The sequence below is a fragment of the Protopterus annectens genome, chromosome 6.part0 (assembly GCF_019279795.1).
Source record: "Protopterus annectens isolate FY-2018-M chromosome 6.part0, PAN1.0, whole genome shotgun sequence".
NCBI lineage: Eukaryota > Metazoa > Chordata > Ceratodontiformes > Protopteridae > Protopterus > Protopterus annectens.
Genome location: NC_056737.1, coordinates 1,106,704,780 through 1,106,721,572, shown reverse-complemented (window position 1 = coordinate 1,106,721,572; position 16,793 = coordinate 1,106,704,780). Strand labels below are relative to the sequence as shown.

The 16,793-nt window shown below is 41.6% G+C and overlaps 1 protein-coding gene across 1 annotated transcript in view; it reads right to left on the bottom strand.

The window, feature by feature from the left end:
- ZNF410 (zinc finger protein 410) overlaps positions 1–16,793 on the bottom strand; it is a 669,052-nt gene that overhangs the window by 161,255 nt on the left and 491,004 nt on the right. Inside the window, exon 8 of the mRNA XM_044074718.1 lies at positions 15,384–15,509. Within this exon, the coding sequence (XP_043930653.1) occupies positions 15,384–15,509 (126 nt within the window). The remainder of the gene's footprint in view (positions 1–15,383; positions 15,510–16,793) is intronic.

Below are 16,793 nucleotides of genomic sequence, written 5' to 3'. Positions count from 1 at the left end.
AATATACGCAGAATGCTAACATGATGATTCTACATAAACAAAACTTCCCACAACTACCACTCTGTCATTCTGGTAGTGTAGTTCTGAGAAATGAAAATGTTTTACATAATTACTTAACACAACAGTAGGCTTTCAATGGAGCATTATTTGCTGTTGGTACAGCTAACACGACTTGTACTAAAATGTATCAAACCAAAAGCAACCTACATCAACTTATCAAATGACAGAATGAACAGATAGCAGCTATGAAAAGTACTACTCAGAACAGTAGACCTCTAAGACAGAAAGCATCAGAGAGAAATACTGAGATTACAGTAGAAGGTAAAGAATCTTGGGTGAATTCTGCCCAGTTTCCATTAATTTTTTGGTTGAATTTTCAAGCAGTAACATTCTGTTAGCAGAGAAGACCTCATGCCAAAGTAGCAGATGCATGTAAGGAGGTATGCAGTGACACAGCCTCATACTCACTTCAGTTATTTTAATCAAACTATCTTTATTTATGCCTCAGAATACTACATCCACAAAATAAAGAAGTTATGTACTCACCATAATGTTCCATCTGAGTTGTTGCTCTTCATTTGTCTTCAACCTGTGGGTACTCGGATCTGGCATGGATCCGACTTGGCCACCCTTCCAGCATCTGATCCGAGCTCCAAGCTCCTCCCTACCCATAATGCCCCTGTCTCCCTCTTCCCTTCAGATCAAGTTTGCTGCCCACACAAGCATCCCAATGTTATGCAATTCTCATCTCATGACAAGGATCTCCCTAATCAAGAACAGGAGGAGAAGAGAAGCATGCTCATATGGTGACCATTCCTCATCTAACCAGACCACTACGCAGCCTATACAAGGCAGGGGGAAGGAGGGAGGGATGGCTGAAGACAAATGAAGAGCAACAACTCAGATGGAGCATTATGGTGATTACATAACTTCTCTATCCGAGGTTGTCTTCAATTGCTCTTCAACCTGTGGGACAGAGTCCACAGCTACTAAATACCTGGAAGGCCCTCATGGAAAGATATTCTGGAGCACGGCAGAGCCAAAGGATGCCCTGTTCCTGGATAAAATGTCCAACTTGTAATGTGAGATGAAAGTGTATGAAGAAGCCCAAGTAGCCACAGAACAAACATCATCAAGAGAAACTCTGGATGAGAAGACAGCTGAAGTAGCCATAGATCTAGTGGAATGTGCCTTAACCTAACCTTGCGGAGTTAGACCTCTAGCTGACTATGCCATGGAAATGCACTGGGAAATCTAATGGACAATGGTAACCTCTGACACTGGTTTCCCTAAAAAGGGCTTAGATAAGGAAATAAAGAGTTGGTCACACGTATGAAAGGACTTTGTCCTATGCAGGTAAAATGTAGTTGTCTGTGCACATCTAACAAATGGAGTTTGTACTCTCCCTTATTTTGAAAATTTGGAAAGAAAACTGGAAGATTAATCATTTGGATTCATGTTGATTTCAGAAGCTATTTAGGGAGAAAGCATGGATTAGTTATGCAATGACACCCTGTCTTTATGAAATATCAAATAGGGGGGCTTGACCGAAAATGTTTGAAGCTCAGAGACCCTTTTGGCAGATGTAATAGCAATCAAGAAAGCCATCTTCCAGGACAAGAACTGTAAGTCCACTGTGGCTGCAGGTTCAAAGGGGGATGAGACCAAAGCTTGCAGCACTAGAGTGAGATCCCAAGGAGGCATTGGGTCTTTAACCGGTGGCCGAAGCAAGAAGGTGCCTTTCAAAAAGGCTTTACAACACTTAGAAGAAGCTAGAGAAGCCATGTTGTCACCTACATGAAAGTTAGATACACCTGCCAGTTGGACCTTGATCGTAGAAGAACTGGCACCTTGTTGAAAAATACTTGCTAAAAAATCTAAAACCACCTGAACCGGAGCAGTGAATGGGTCCAGGTCATGTTCAAAGACCCAAATAGAAAAATGTTTCCATTTACTGGAATAAACCATCCTAGTAGAAGATTTATGAGCCACCACCAAAATTCTTTTGACCCGTGAGGATAACCTGGGAGTCCTGACTCTCATGGGAACTGGAGCAGCCAAGCAGTGAGCTTCAGACTCACCAGGACTGGATGAGGGATCCCTGAGGGATGAGAGATGAGATCCAGAAATGGATCTAACATCCAGGGTGGAGACACAATCTGAGACCACAGAGAGGGGAACCATACTTGGTGAGGCCAGAATGGGGCAATGAGGATAACAGAGTTCCCCAGTCTGTGAGCTTTCTGAAGAAATTTTGGTATGAGGGGCAGAGGAGGATATGCAGAAGACCGGAGGGCCAAGCATGAACCAAAGCATCTCTGGGGGATTCCCCAGTGGGGGGTTTAGAGCAAAAACCTCACTGGACTTTGCATTGGAAGGAGAGGCAAAGAGATTGCAGTAAGGCTGGCCTGACTTGAGAAAGATCTGTTTCGCTACCGAAGGATTCAGACACCACCCATAAGCCATCAGGATAGACCTGCTGAACCTGTCAGCTAAGATGTTGGACCTCCCCAGAATATGCGTAGCCACCAGAAAACGGCCAGTGGAGATCACTCACTCCCACACTCTCATGGCCTCTCGACACAGGGGATAAGACCTTGTTCCCCTCTGCTTGTTGATGTACCAGACCACAGATATGTTGTCTGTCTGGATAGCAATTGTCCCTAGGGGAAGATGGGCATGTAGAGCTTGCAATGCTAGGAGCACCACCCTCATCTCCAGGACATAGATATGCAATTCTGTCTCATAGGGGGACCACATACCTTGGACTGTCCTTCCCAAAGCTGTGCAGCCCCCCACCCTAGCAGGGAGGCGTCCATGGTCACCGTGGCCAAAGGTGGAGGCAGAAGAAAGGGACGACCCAGGGGAACAGATCCACCACAAAAGAGCGTCCCTACACACCCAAGATACTCAAATAGCGTGAGATAATGGAAGATCTGGTACGGACCACTGAACCACAAAGGTCCACTGAAGTACCTGCACTCATAGTCGAGCCATGGGTGAAAGAGTGATTGTGGCCGCCATGGACCCCAATGCCCGTAATACCAATTCTACCGTCAGCAACTGAGCTTGAAGGATACAGTGGACATGTAGTTTTAGGGACTGGATCCTCTCTGAGGTTAGGAAGACTGTGGTTTGAATCGTGTCCAAATAGGCTCAGATGAAATCTAGCACTTGAACCGATGTCAATAAGGATTTGTTGAGATTGATGACTATGCCCAACTGATGGGCTAAGTGTAGTAGGGAATCCCTCACTTGGCAGAGTTGATGCCTAGAAGGGGCAGCAAGGAGCCAGTCATCCAGTTAGGGGAAAACCTGGAATCCCTGTAGTCTCAGGTGAGTCACTACCACTGCCATCACTTTGGGTAAACACCCTGGGGGCTGTGGAGAGACCAAAAGGGAGCACTCTGAACTGGTAATGACTGGCCCCCAGCAGGAAGTGGAGAAACCTTCGGGAGCGCCTGTCCATTTTGATGTGGTAGTAATGCATCCTGAAGGTCGACCAAGCACATCCAATAGTTCTCCTGTAGAAACGTCAAGGATAGATTTAGAATGGAAAGATCCAGAATGGATCTCAAGTCCCCAGTCTTCTTTGGCACCAAAAAGAATCTGTAATAAATGCCTAATCCAATCTGGTCTGGGGGGACAGATTGCATGACTCGCTTTTCTAGCAGCTTTGCAATTTCCAGCGCTGCTTCCCCCCTTTGTGTGGGTGGAACATCTGGGAGGTGTTTGGGCGGAAAGAATGGTTGAAGGGGACAAAATAGCCTCTGGATATGATCTGCAACTCCCAACAATCATTTGTGATAAGACTCCCAGGCCATTGGGGAGAGAAAGAGTGTGAGAGAGAGACAGAGACAGAGAGACAGACACCCCACAACTGCCTCCAGAGCTGAGCAGCTGGCCAATCCTTCAGGGCTGCTGAGCGGGTCTGTCCGAGAAAGGCTGTCAAGACTATGATTCCTTGAACTCCCTCTGCCTCTAAGGGAAGGGGAGTCCTAAGCATCCTGGGATTAGCTCTGAGACTTTCGGAACCACATCTTCTTTGACCCCCACCGACTCCTCGAAAAGGATCACTGGGGGGAGGTGGAGAAGTGGATCCCAACAGCAGACAGCGCCTTCCCATCCTTCTCGCTCTGGACAAGAGCATCATGTACTAACTTTCTAAAGAGAGTGGAATCATTGTATGTGGCATTGGTAAAGGACACCTTAAAGGGTTCCGAGAATATACACAGTTGGAACCAGGAGTGACGTCTGATGGCAACACCTGTCCCAGCAGCTCTAGTGGTGCCCTTAGTGGCATGAGAGGGAAACCACATAGAGGTGTTAGCAATCGACATGAAGGTGGCCATAGAAGAAGAGAAAATCTTCTGGTCCTTTGCTGTCATGGACCCTGAGGTAGACCCAGCGATCTCCTTGACAAGGTCTCGCTGGAGTGTAATTACGTGTGCTATATAATTCAGCACATGTACCTGAAAACATGGCTGAAGTGTACACCCGCTTCCCAAAGTGATCCAATGTCCTGGACTCTCGGTCTGGTGGATGGACCGTGGAGCTCTCCTGTGCGAGCTCCTTCTTAGTGGCCACTGCCCTTACTATGGTATCTCCGGGGGATCCCTTGGTCCACTGGGTCCTGTCTGTGGGAGCACTCAAAATCTTGTCAGAGCATTTGGGGATCAGCTCCACCATGTCCTGTTCCTTCCATGCCTGAGATGTAATTTGATCCACCAGTGGATCCGAGGGAGGGGACAACCAGGATGTACAGGGTCCTGCCCAAACGCCTCCAGGAACACGTATTTGTCCGAGTTGGGTTTCCTGGGCAGAACACCCCCTCTTTGACGAAGGATCTCCATGATGTCTCCAAAGGAGAAATCCTGGGGAGGGTGACTGGGGGGACTCTCCCCTTCCTTGAAAATCGATGTCCTCAGTGAGGGACTCCAGTGGGGAGTCAATGTGTCTCCTTCTGCACGTATGTTTTCGATGTACCTCCTTAGGGGGAGTTTCTGGAGAAGACTCAAAAATGTCTGGCTGCTCCCGCATGGGGGCTTCCTGGGGCAGAGAGGCGGCAGGCTGTACCTGAGGGTTGGATGGCAGAACCTCTAGGCACCGAGACTTTGACTGGAAGGCTCTGCTCTGAAAGGTTCGGAGCCGAAACCCTCCCCTCGGATCCTTCCCAGAGAGCCGGACAGATCAGAGCTAGTTGGATCCGACACACTCAAGGTAATGGCAAGCATGGAGGTACAAGGTACCATCGGTCCCAAGCCCTTGACACCGAAAGTATTCAGATCCGAAGGCTTCAAAACAGGGGGTCAGATCGGAGAAGAAGTAAACAGTAGGAACATGGACTGCATGCCCCCTGCTCCTGAGGGAGAGGGGGCAGGCAAGACTCCTATCTGTATCTGAGTGCAGATAAATTTCATAAACATATTCAGTGCCTGTATTCTTTGATCTAGCGGTCGAACCTAATCCTTTTCCACTGTGAAAATTCTACTCTTAACCTTTTCATCAATTTAGCAAGTTTTACTTACAGACTCTTTCATAGACTTCCAAAGCTAAACTCTTAAATGCTTAAGATGCAAAGAATTATTCTTTAAGAAGGTTCAGAACCAACTAATACTGGTAATGCAGTTTCTTTATTTTGCATTCTGAAAAAAGTACCAGATCTTTCAAGAAGACATACAAGTACACTCATATCCTATTCAGGCTCCATGAAATAAACCAATGCATCATCTTCAAATGATGACACTTTAACCTTATACATGTCCCGATGATACTCACAAACAACTGATTCAGTTAACATTACTGCCAGGAATTCAAAATAAAAAAACAAACAAAATTAGCAACAGACACCCCTTGACATATCCTTACATATGAACGTAAAGGTGACAATAAACCAGCACGTTTTCACCACAGCTAATGAGCTGAATAAACTGTCCAAACACTAACAATACATGTAATAAATACCACCAACCAACTCTTTCAAATGCTTCTTCCACAATCCAAAGTATATCCAATAACTGGTGCCTTGTAGTGCCCTAATAAAATAATATTTTAAAGACTGTGTTGGTTATTAAAATTAAATGTTAGTCTGTGGCACAAAACCAAACTGATCATTCATAATCGAAGCAGGCAAATATCTAGCTGTAAAAATCCAGACAGTTCTTTTAATCATGATCAAGTACGCATATGGGTCTATAAAAAAGGGCAGTGAGACCATTACTATCCTTGGGTAATACAGTGACCACTGCTTGCCTCCGTGCTGGAGGTATCTCCCTAGCATTAATAACTTATTTCACAGGTACCATTGCAGTCTCCTCACATGGCGTTTGAGGGAGTACAATAAGGATGCCTCAGACACAGAATGCAGAATACTACCTGGCAGTCCACTGTGGTTTTGCTGTCACGATGTTAAAAACAGAGTAAGGGATTCCACTTTTTCCACAGGAAAGATGTCTTTGCACACTAGTGTGTTGAGAGCTCAGTCCACGACTAGGGCTCAAGTTTGACATCTGAAGGTTCAGGGTAAAGTCTAGTCTGGTCAGGCACTGCAAAGTACAATAAAACCCCTCAACCCAAATCTCCTGCAACTGACTGAATGTACTGATGAATTCCTGATAATTGGAATGTTTTTTATTTAATAATTTCTGTTTTGTACTGATCTTTATCAACTGCATTGGGTTTTAGTGATGTAATGCTTCACTGTAGTTGTGTACTTGGTTGTGATCTGGAATTCAGTCATGCCATGTCTCACGTTTCTACTTCTTATGGTTGAAAAAATGTATGCTTACCCAAAATCTGCTCTTCTAAGGGACTCTAATGTTTTTAAGTCACAAACCAGTTGTGCTATAATGCTGCAAATTCTCCTAGTTAGACTTAAAACACTAATAGAAGTTTTACCCTCTAGCTTTCTAGCTCTGCATAACTGTTTCAGGGTTGATCTGCAGATTTAGCAGGTGCAGTAATGACTCGACAAACTGCATGTCATTTTAGTTTTGACCGATTCTCTTCACTTTTTTGTTCCACGATGAACTGGTATCCACCTAAAAATTAACTACTACTGTCTACAAATATTATCTCCTTCGCTGACTAACTACCCGTCCTTCTATGAATTGTACACATACTGTATGTCCTAAAGAGCTCAAGTCTGATTTTGCCACCCTTAAACTAGGGTCCTTTAGCTCTACTTTTACCCATTTAACTATGCGCTGTATTTGAAGTTATGCCCTATAAAAGCCAGTTGGTACACGTCGTTTGTGTCATAATTTTAGTAGTCTACTGCTCTTTCTTTGGTACACATAATTTTTCCCCTATGAACTGTCACATTCCTTTCTGTGCATTACCAATGTCATTTTATTTCCATATAATTATAAGTTTTGTTAGTAGCAGGCTTCAATGGGTTTCTTTTGCCTTTCTTTAGTACTTCAACTTGAAGTGAGTGTTTCTGCCCCTTGCCATTACGTTTGCAATTAAAATGCATTAACTAAAAAAAGTGCTTTTCCCTTACGACAGTTCTTTTCCCAAATGAGTTACAGCCATTCTGTTGAATTAAATTAATAACAGAATTTTTTTTCTTCCCTCTCTTAATGAATTTATTTCTAACTAATAACTACTAATAGTAAAAAAAAAATAAATGGACTCTCCCTTAGTTTCAGGCTATTTTTTCTGAGAATTTTATTTTCTTTAACAGGCAGCAGTAACTATTCATCCCATGTCACAGGAGGTCCGCCATCACAGAACCCACAAAGCTGCTCTACCTAAGAAAGGGACTTCCTGACCCCTTAAGCTAAACTGTTTTCAAGTAACTGCTAGGACAGTACAAGGAAGGACCTGCAGCCATCTTCCTTTACTTTCTCCAGCTGTATTTCTGTTATACATTTGCTTGACATACACTACAATGCTTCTTGGTCCCAATTTAAAGGGTACATAATTGGATTAAGTGACCAATGCTCATTGTACTTGAAAAGACACCTCTCAGTGTGTTCTCTGCCCCTTCTTACCCCTTAGCTTATGTTGCTGTTTCTATTTTAATGCTTTCACTGTTTATTGTGTACCTCCCACAAACAGAGTTTGTCCTGTGAGTTGTGGAAGCCTGCTGATTGCTTTCTTTGTCAGTGTAATTCTGTGGTGCTAGCCTTGCTATGTGCAGCTTCACTCCACTCTCCACCCTAACCTCTTTCTCACCCCAGCCCCATATCCATAAATTTAAACTCCCCTTTCAACCCAACAACCAATCATAAATAGTGCTCCTTTCTAAAAGGTTCCATTGAATCAGCTTTGCTCCTATCTTAACTCACTTGCTGTCTGCCTGATTAACACTTTCCAACATCCGGTTAAGAACAGCTTAGCTTTCTGAAAGGTCCATCCTATCAATCTTTTCACCCGTCTTTAGTCCCTTCCTGTTAACCTAATAATCACTATTTCCCACCATGTACCTGGGATGATTTGCCTACAGTACTGCTGTTTACAAGCCTTCAATCTGTACAGAACCACACATTCTGTACTCCAACACCAAGGTGGCAGCATCTGTGAAACTTCTCTGATCTACTTAACTTTACACCAACACTACCATTTTAAGTGCACCACAACTCAAACACCTTGCTTCAATTTTAACTCTAATACCCTGCTTCAAGAAGCCTCGACCCTACCTCTCACACTTTTATGTTAACACCACAGTCTATTATCTATAACTTCCATCTACTATGCCATGTCATTCTTTCTAATGTACCTTTCTTTAGCTTCCATTTTTAATTTACTCTACCATATTTCTTCCTTCTGCATTTCCATCCAAGTGTAATCCTGTTAAACAAGGCTACACTATTAATTTGCTTTACTCCTGTCCTCTTACTTCACTCTCATCCGCCTAGGCCTAGATTGCACTTTGGCTTCACCATCCACTGTACTCTACCTTCTACTTACAGCCAAAGTGACACATCTTTACTCTAGCATCTTATCACATCTCCCACAGCCTACAGGCTTTTTGGCTTTGCCAACTACCCCCCAACATTTACTTTACTTAAATTCACAGACAGGATACTCTATCCCATGCTATTTCCTTCTGTCATTCATTCTGAACACCACTCACTCAGGCTAAGCCTTAGTGGGGTATCTTTTATCTCTTACAGGTGCCTTCTGCTGGTTACCCTGTACATTTAGCATTACCTTTACATTTCACAGCCATGCTATACCCTTACCATCACCTTTTCCTACTTCTATGCTTTCATACCTTCTATCCCCTCTTCAGTGCACCCTCTCGCCTATATTCCCTGCTGCTGAACTGCAGTCTCTTTCTGTAATCTTCAGCTCTCCTACATTCATTCAGTCAGGCCTAGATGACAGACAGGCTGCAATGATCTCATGTTTATTCCTTTGGATCTCACTACCTCTTCTTCTGATTTATGCTTTCTTCTCACCTCAACCACATCTAACAGAAGAACTTACCTCTCAATACTTCCTATACAACACCCTCAGATTTCCAGATGTCCACCTTGAGTCTCTTCAGCCAACAGGCATTTCTACCCCCTTACTCATCTCTCTGGCTCCAGCCTATGTGGCACTTAGGCTTTTCTTTTAATACCTCAATGCTACCCTCAAGCCTAAGTGGGTAATTAGGCTGGTCTTCCTTTCATGATTCTTCTGCATATTTCCCCAGTTTGTCCTACTCTTTGTCTAAGGTGAGAGACAGGCTGGATCTGTCTCTGGACTTTTCTCTCTCCTTCTAGCATAAGTGCCAGTCATGATTCTTTCTTTACCCCTTACTCCTCAACTCCCTCCAGCCTAAGTGGCAGTTAGGCATTTTTCCTTTAAACCTACAAAGTTAGCAGCAGTTACACTTTTTAAGCTCTATAGCATACTACCAAGCACAAATCCTACAAACTGCTAGGCAGTTGCTTCCCTACCCCAATCTTATATTTTCAACCTCTGTCTCTGAAATTACCTCACACTTTCACTCCCATCAGGTTAAATGGCAGACAGGCTTACCTATCCCTCTACTGCTTTCTCTCTCTCTCTTCCCACACCACTGGGTGGTTGACTACCTTGCTCTTCCCTTTACCCCTCAGTCCATTCAGCCTAAGTAGCAGTCAGGCTACTCTACATCTACTTTAAATACACCCCCTTCTGCTGTCCACTTAACCCTCACTCTAACTATCAAGCAAGCTATTTTGTCTCCCAACAATTCTCCCCCACAAGTTTAGCTAGCTACTACTCTGCCATACTACTGCCAGAATTATACAAAGTCCAGTCTGTTCCAGTCTTAGTTCTACAAATTTATTGGGGTTCCATCTTCTCCCTACTCAGATTCTCACACTTTTCTTTCAACTTCTATTTCTTCTGTGCCTGCCTCTACTCTATCATGGGCTTATTAAAACTATACCTCTACAACTCCTTCACATTCTTCATCCGCATTGTACACAACCCTCCATCTAACAGAATCAGAACAAAAAAATTCCAAACAAGCAACTCATACAACATACTTATACAAATTTTCCATCTCCAGTCACACTCAACTTGCTTACACATTCAAACAAAAAATGGTACTTAATTCAAGTATGTCTGCCTCAACGGACAGAATTTAGACGTCTCTTCAAAAAAATACCTCTTCACCATAATCTTTAACCTCAATACAAATACACTAAGATCGGGGAATATTCAATCCAGACTTAGTTCAACACAGTAATACTACAATCTCAATTACCTCCCTTGGTACTGGGAATACTGGGTGAGCCAACACTACTCGCAGAAATATTCTTGGCAAACTACAAATTGTGTGCATCAATATTTGTAGTATAAATAATAAATGGTCTACACGTGAAGTTTAGCTTCCCATTGAAAACTCCAGTACAGCATCTACTTCTCAGATCTGGCTAAAGGATTTTACCTGTCCATCTAGTTATGTCCAAGACTAGTATAACATCTTTTACAATTTCAGACATGGCCCAAGAACAGACAGTGAAGTTATGCTACTAATCAAACAAAATGTCTCCCTGCACATTACTGACTCCACAAAAGCAAATCAAGTTGATGGCCCCTACTTGGGATTGAGGCAACATAAGCCCTGTGAACCATACCCATCTTAACACTGCCACTGTCTGTATTCCACAACTATCGTCAGCATTAAAGGCACCATATCTTGGAAATGCTCCCACACGGTCCTGTTAAAAATACTATTATACTGGGAGACTTCAATTTGGATGTTAACAACCATGAAGCTAAGTAGCTCAATAATACGCTGCAATCGCAGAATCTGGAGCAACAGATAAAAACAGGCTACCAGACCTAACCTTCAATCAGGAATCCATTCAACCTGATATTATTACCATTGTTTTGTGGGTACAAAAACTCTACCAAACCTCCTAAGTGACCATTGTCCACTGTGGTCCAACTGGTTCAATAAAGCTCATTCACAAATAGAAACAGGTAGGTAAATTCCCTCAACTCTTGACTTTCACCTGAACACTAACAACTGGTCTACCCCTACCACATTAATGACCGTGTAGCTGTCATATTTTTTCTGACATAAATTAACAATCTAGGACCATCTTATCATGTGCTTGTTGAAGACTAAGGGGCCAGAGTTGTCCATGGCTTTCTTAATAACATCAAGACTGGCATGAAACAAAGAGACAAAGCTTAGTCACTCTGGAAAGAAAGTCCTGCTAAAGTAATCATAAATGAAAATTACTTTTCTATAAGAAAGTAAACCAAAATATCGACTACCTCTGCTAAATCCCTCAATTTCAGAGAAGGGCAAATATCAGCTACAAATAATCCAAATAATTTTTGGAAAGAAATAAAATGTCTAACTAGACAGTCTTCCAACTTGCCCCTTAATACCACTAACGCACATAACAAATCAGACAAAAATCCAGCAGAGGATTACAGAAACTTTATTATGTCCTCTACAGAAACCATCGCTAACACATTACTGCAGCTCCAATCCCCAAGCTGCACAGTGTAATAGCCAAACTAAGAACTACACTAAATAAATAGGTAGCCACTTTAAGCGTCTATGAAATTTCTGAGAATCAAATAAAGAGCTTATTAAAAGGACTTGAAACCATCTTCTTCTAAATTCACTTCTCTTTACCCCTACCTTCTTTAGGAAAGCAGCAAACAAAACCTCAAACTCATATGTATAACCTGTCTCTTAGTACTCAACCTGTAGGTCGAGTTCCACCAACTGCAAAACATGCCAGCATTATCCCTCTACCAATAGTACCCCTACCATAAACACAAGGATGTTTAAAGGTACGCCTACCATAAACACAAGGATGTTTAAAGGTACCCCTACCATAAATACAAGGATGTTTAAAGGTACCCCTGCCATAAACACAAGGATGTTTAAAGGTACCCCTAGCATAAACACAAGGATGTTTAAAGGTACCCCTAGCATAAACACAAGGATGTTTAAAGGTACCCGTAGCATAAACACAAGGATGTTTAAAGGTACCCCTAGCATAAACACAAGGATGTTTAAAGGTACCCCTAGCATAAACACAAGGATGTTTAAAGGTACCCCTAGCATAAACACAAGGATGTTTAAAGGTACCCCTAGTATAAACACAAGGATGTTTAAAGGTACCCCTAGTATAAACACAAGGATGTTTAAAGGTACCCCTACCATAAACACAAGGATATTTAAAGGTACCCCTACCATAAAAACAAGGATGTTTAAAGGTACCCCATCATAAAAGCAAGGATTTTTTGATGCATTTCTACACTTTGACCACTTGCAAAAATTTCTGAAACAAAATCTTTATAAGCAACTGTTTAAACACATTAGCAGCCAGGGGCTTCTATCTGACAGGCAGCAAGGGTTCAGAAATGGCTTTAAAATTTCTACATCTGTCTCTTCTGCTGCTGACACAATGTACAGTAACATAAATGATGGATTCTTACTGCTGGTATATCTGTAGTCATGACTAGTGCCTTTGAAACTGTTAAGCCCAAATTGCTTCTAGCTAAACTACAGAAATTCACTTTTGGTGATGTTATTAGCTGTCCCTGAAGGCTCAGTTTTAGGCACATTACTTTTTTTTTTATTAATGACCTTACCAAAGATTTAACTAAACCTGACTTCATTATATATACAAGGATGGAATACACTGGCACTATACAAAAAATGTCCCAGCCTAACAATCCCAACTTCAGCAATCCTTCTCTGATCACTGTCAATGGTCTGAAAAAAATAAGCTTCTCTCCTCTCCAGATAAAGCACTGAACCTTCCTATCACCATTGTCACTAACATTAACATTACTCCATGTGTAACTCAGTACAGATACTTAGGTTTGATCCTTGAACTTTATATGTCCTTCACTACCCAAATCGACAACATCATTAACAAAGTCCTCTCTTAACAAACTCTGCTACAGAATCCCACATTGTTTTACTCCAATAGCATGAAAAGCCTTAGCAAAGTATTTCTTTCTCTATACCTAGAATACAGACCTGGCTTTACATTCTTTCCAGTCTGCAAAAAACACACAAAGCCAGCAAATCACAGAGAACAAAATTGCTAAATGTGTACTGCTTGCCAACTCCCGAGCACAACGCTGCAACCTTCTAAAAGACCTTCCTTGGCTTTATATAACAAAGAAAAACATATCGGATTAGCACCTTGTTATTTAAAATTCAAAAATGAGACTAGTGCCCTCCTCTTAAAACTACCAATCAGGGAACAGTCATACTCCCTAAGGAACATACAAAATGACTTAATTTCACTTAACCGACCACCTTTTAAAACAGTCATTGGTGAATGATCTTTCTCCACAACTGGGCAGTTCTCTAGAACAAACTCTCGGAGAAGAAAAGGCTGCAAGAAACTCTGTCAGGGTTTAAAAAGTTTCTTTCTGAACTTCTTTTTACGAAGGAGCCTATAAATACTTTTTGGGTAAAGGATAAATTAAAAGCTTCCTATCACCAAATCTCCCTATCAGCAATTCACTCTATTTCTTTCTTAATAACTGCCGTTACCCATCACTGCTTCGGGTGTTATCTCACTAAACAAATCAGAAAGACCCCAAAGGTTTCTAACCTAAGAGATCACAGACCAAAACTTCCAGGGCTACCAAGACAGGATGGAAGCTCTATCCCTTTACTCGGTGTCTTACACACTTCTGAGGGCAGACCTCTGTCTTGCTTACTGTACCATTAGATACCCAATTGTCCTGGAACTCCTGTTTCTTGGCAAGTCCAATATATCTACCAATACTAAAACCAGGGGCCTAAATATTCAACAACAGATAAATAAAACATGGCAGGAGCATAAATTTTATAATCCAGTGCCTCGCAAACCTCTGGAATAAATTTCCCACCAGTACGGCCCTCCTGGAGAAAGGAGATGCTGCCTGACAGAAGGTACTAGAAAGGAGACAATGGTCATGATACTTAGCTGCCTTTGAATATCTATGAATCTACTGCAAAACACTTTCATTATTTTAGACTACTTCAGCACCCTATGTCAACGTTCTTCACAATTTCTTCAATTCGGTTGCTAAATTTGCATTGTTAATGTATCGTGTATTATACAAACTGATAATTTCTGTAATTTTGTACTGCAACATATCTGTACTGTATAGCACTCCAATATTTGTATTGTACTACTTCACTCAGATATTATTTGTATCTGCCTCTGTGTTTGGGCCATGGCTGAAAAGGGTCTCCAGACCAGCCCATCTACCCAATTACTAAATGATACATAAATACACAAATAATGTCACACATTTTGCTCAGACAGAAAAGGAACTATGTGTGGATATCCTTTAGGAGAATGTGACAACTGCATAAACATCTAAACATCATGTGCTTGTATAGGGAGAAGTGTTTGATTCAGACATAATACCAATGCTAACTGAATAAAACAGCTGAGAATTTGACGTGTGCCTATACAAGCCAGCTGTATTCCCTGAGCTGGAGTAAAGACAGAAAGTCATATGCAGCTGCCACCAATTTATGGCTTGACCTAAATATCATAATGATGTTGACAGAATGGTGGCAGGTTAAAAAACTGGAAAATTAATGTCAAATGTTGACATTTGAATCAAGAAGAGTCCTTATGTCATGATCATCTTCGGAATACAACTTAAAGCCCAGTTACACATGTCTGTAAGTTAAACATGTACGTTTACAAAGGTAAGGTGGGCTAATGCTGATGGAGTACAATGGAAAAGGAAACTTAGTTTAAGTTTAAAGAATGATTACATTTCAGGTCTCTAGCTCTCTGCCTCAGAAATTTAAATCCATCTCTGTAGTTACGTTTTCACACTCATCTCCTCAAAAATATCAGACATATGTTATCAGAATTCCACCTTACTGGGTATACAACAAAATGAAGTCTTGCTCCTTTTTTACCTGCATTAAGGTTACTTTTCAGTGGTTACCTTACCTGTCTCTGTGCTTTGGTCAGGTGAAGATAAGCTCATCTTGCCATGGTGCTTCCTCATGTGGACATTCCTACTGCCACTCTGAGAAAAGTTTCTGCCACAGATGGTGCATTGGTGAGGCTTTTCCCCTGCAGGAAAGAAGATAAGTTATGTTTACTTTGAAGACAAATGCATGTCAGAAAATTTTGTAACGGTCTCCAAAACATATCCTTGACTCAGTACTTACATTCAGACATTTACATCCCACCTTTACAAGCCTTCATTCCTGTACATTTAATTTGCTACAACTCCCTTTTCCTTCGAAAGGGTCACTACTTCAAGCCTGCATAACAGGTCAGTGGTTCAACTCTCACCTCAAGAAACAAGCACAAAACTCAAAATAAGCCAAGGCCATAGGCCCCAGGCAATAGACTAACAGTTGTGAAAATAGGATTTCAACACACTAAGTTGTATAACTTGCCATTATTTACCGACAGTAATCCTCAGTTTTCTGTCATAGAAATCATAGCCCTTATGAAACACAGATCAAATGTCTCCGTTATAACCAAGAGTAGTTGAGACAGATGCAACACAAATGGAAACCCAGTCTGCAATATTTGGCCTCTGAAGAAGAAAGGCCTCAGAAATTTACTGAAATGCAGTGAACGTAAAAGGTCCACAGACTGTACAACTGAAAGGCGTCTGCAAAAGCTGAAAGTTGTGGATAGCTGATAGTTTTATTTGCATTTTTTTATCCACTTGTCTTAAAATTGAGATAAACTAATCAGTACATCCTCCTTTAAAGTCTGTAACTGGGAAGGATATTCATGCAACACCAGTACCCTTCTACGGGTGTCCAACTGCAAAAAATGGCTACAGAAAGTGTACATAATGCAGAAGAAGCAAGAGGCAGTTTTATAACCACAAAATGTGAGTAACTGAACTGAAAGCTGCATGTAGCTGGATACACAGCTCTGTGCTTCATTTTTGTTTTTTTTTTTTTTTTTTTTTTATGAAAGACTTGTGTTCTAAATTCACACAAAAGTGCAAAACATTTTTGAATGGGTCAGTGCCACTGTTGTTGGCTAAACCTTCTATACCTCCTAGCCCTGCATCCATTCTACCGTCTCACTAATCTACACTAAATTAAAAACTACAACATTTTATAATCACCCACATCTCCTCATAAATAAAAATCTTGCCAAAATTTAGGTTGGAGAAGTAATGCATCAAAAACCATAAAGACATATTCAGTGTGTGATAACAATAAGGTGGTGTGAAACTAACGGCTGAACACAAAATGGGGACATAATGATGCTGTGGCATAAGAAGAAATACTTCATGGAAGAATGTAATAATGCTGCCTGAAGACACCTGATGAAATACAAATTTCTGCATACTTGTAAAGAACGCAATATCCTTTCAAATGCATC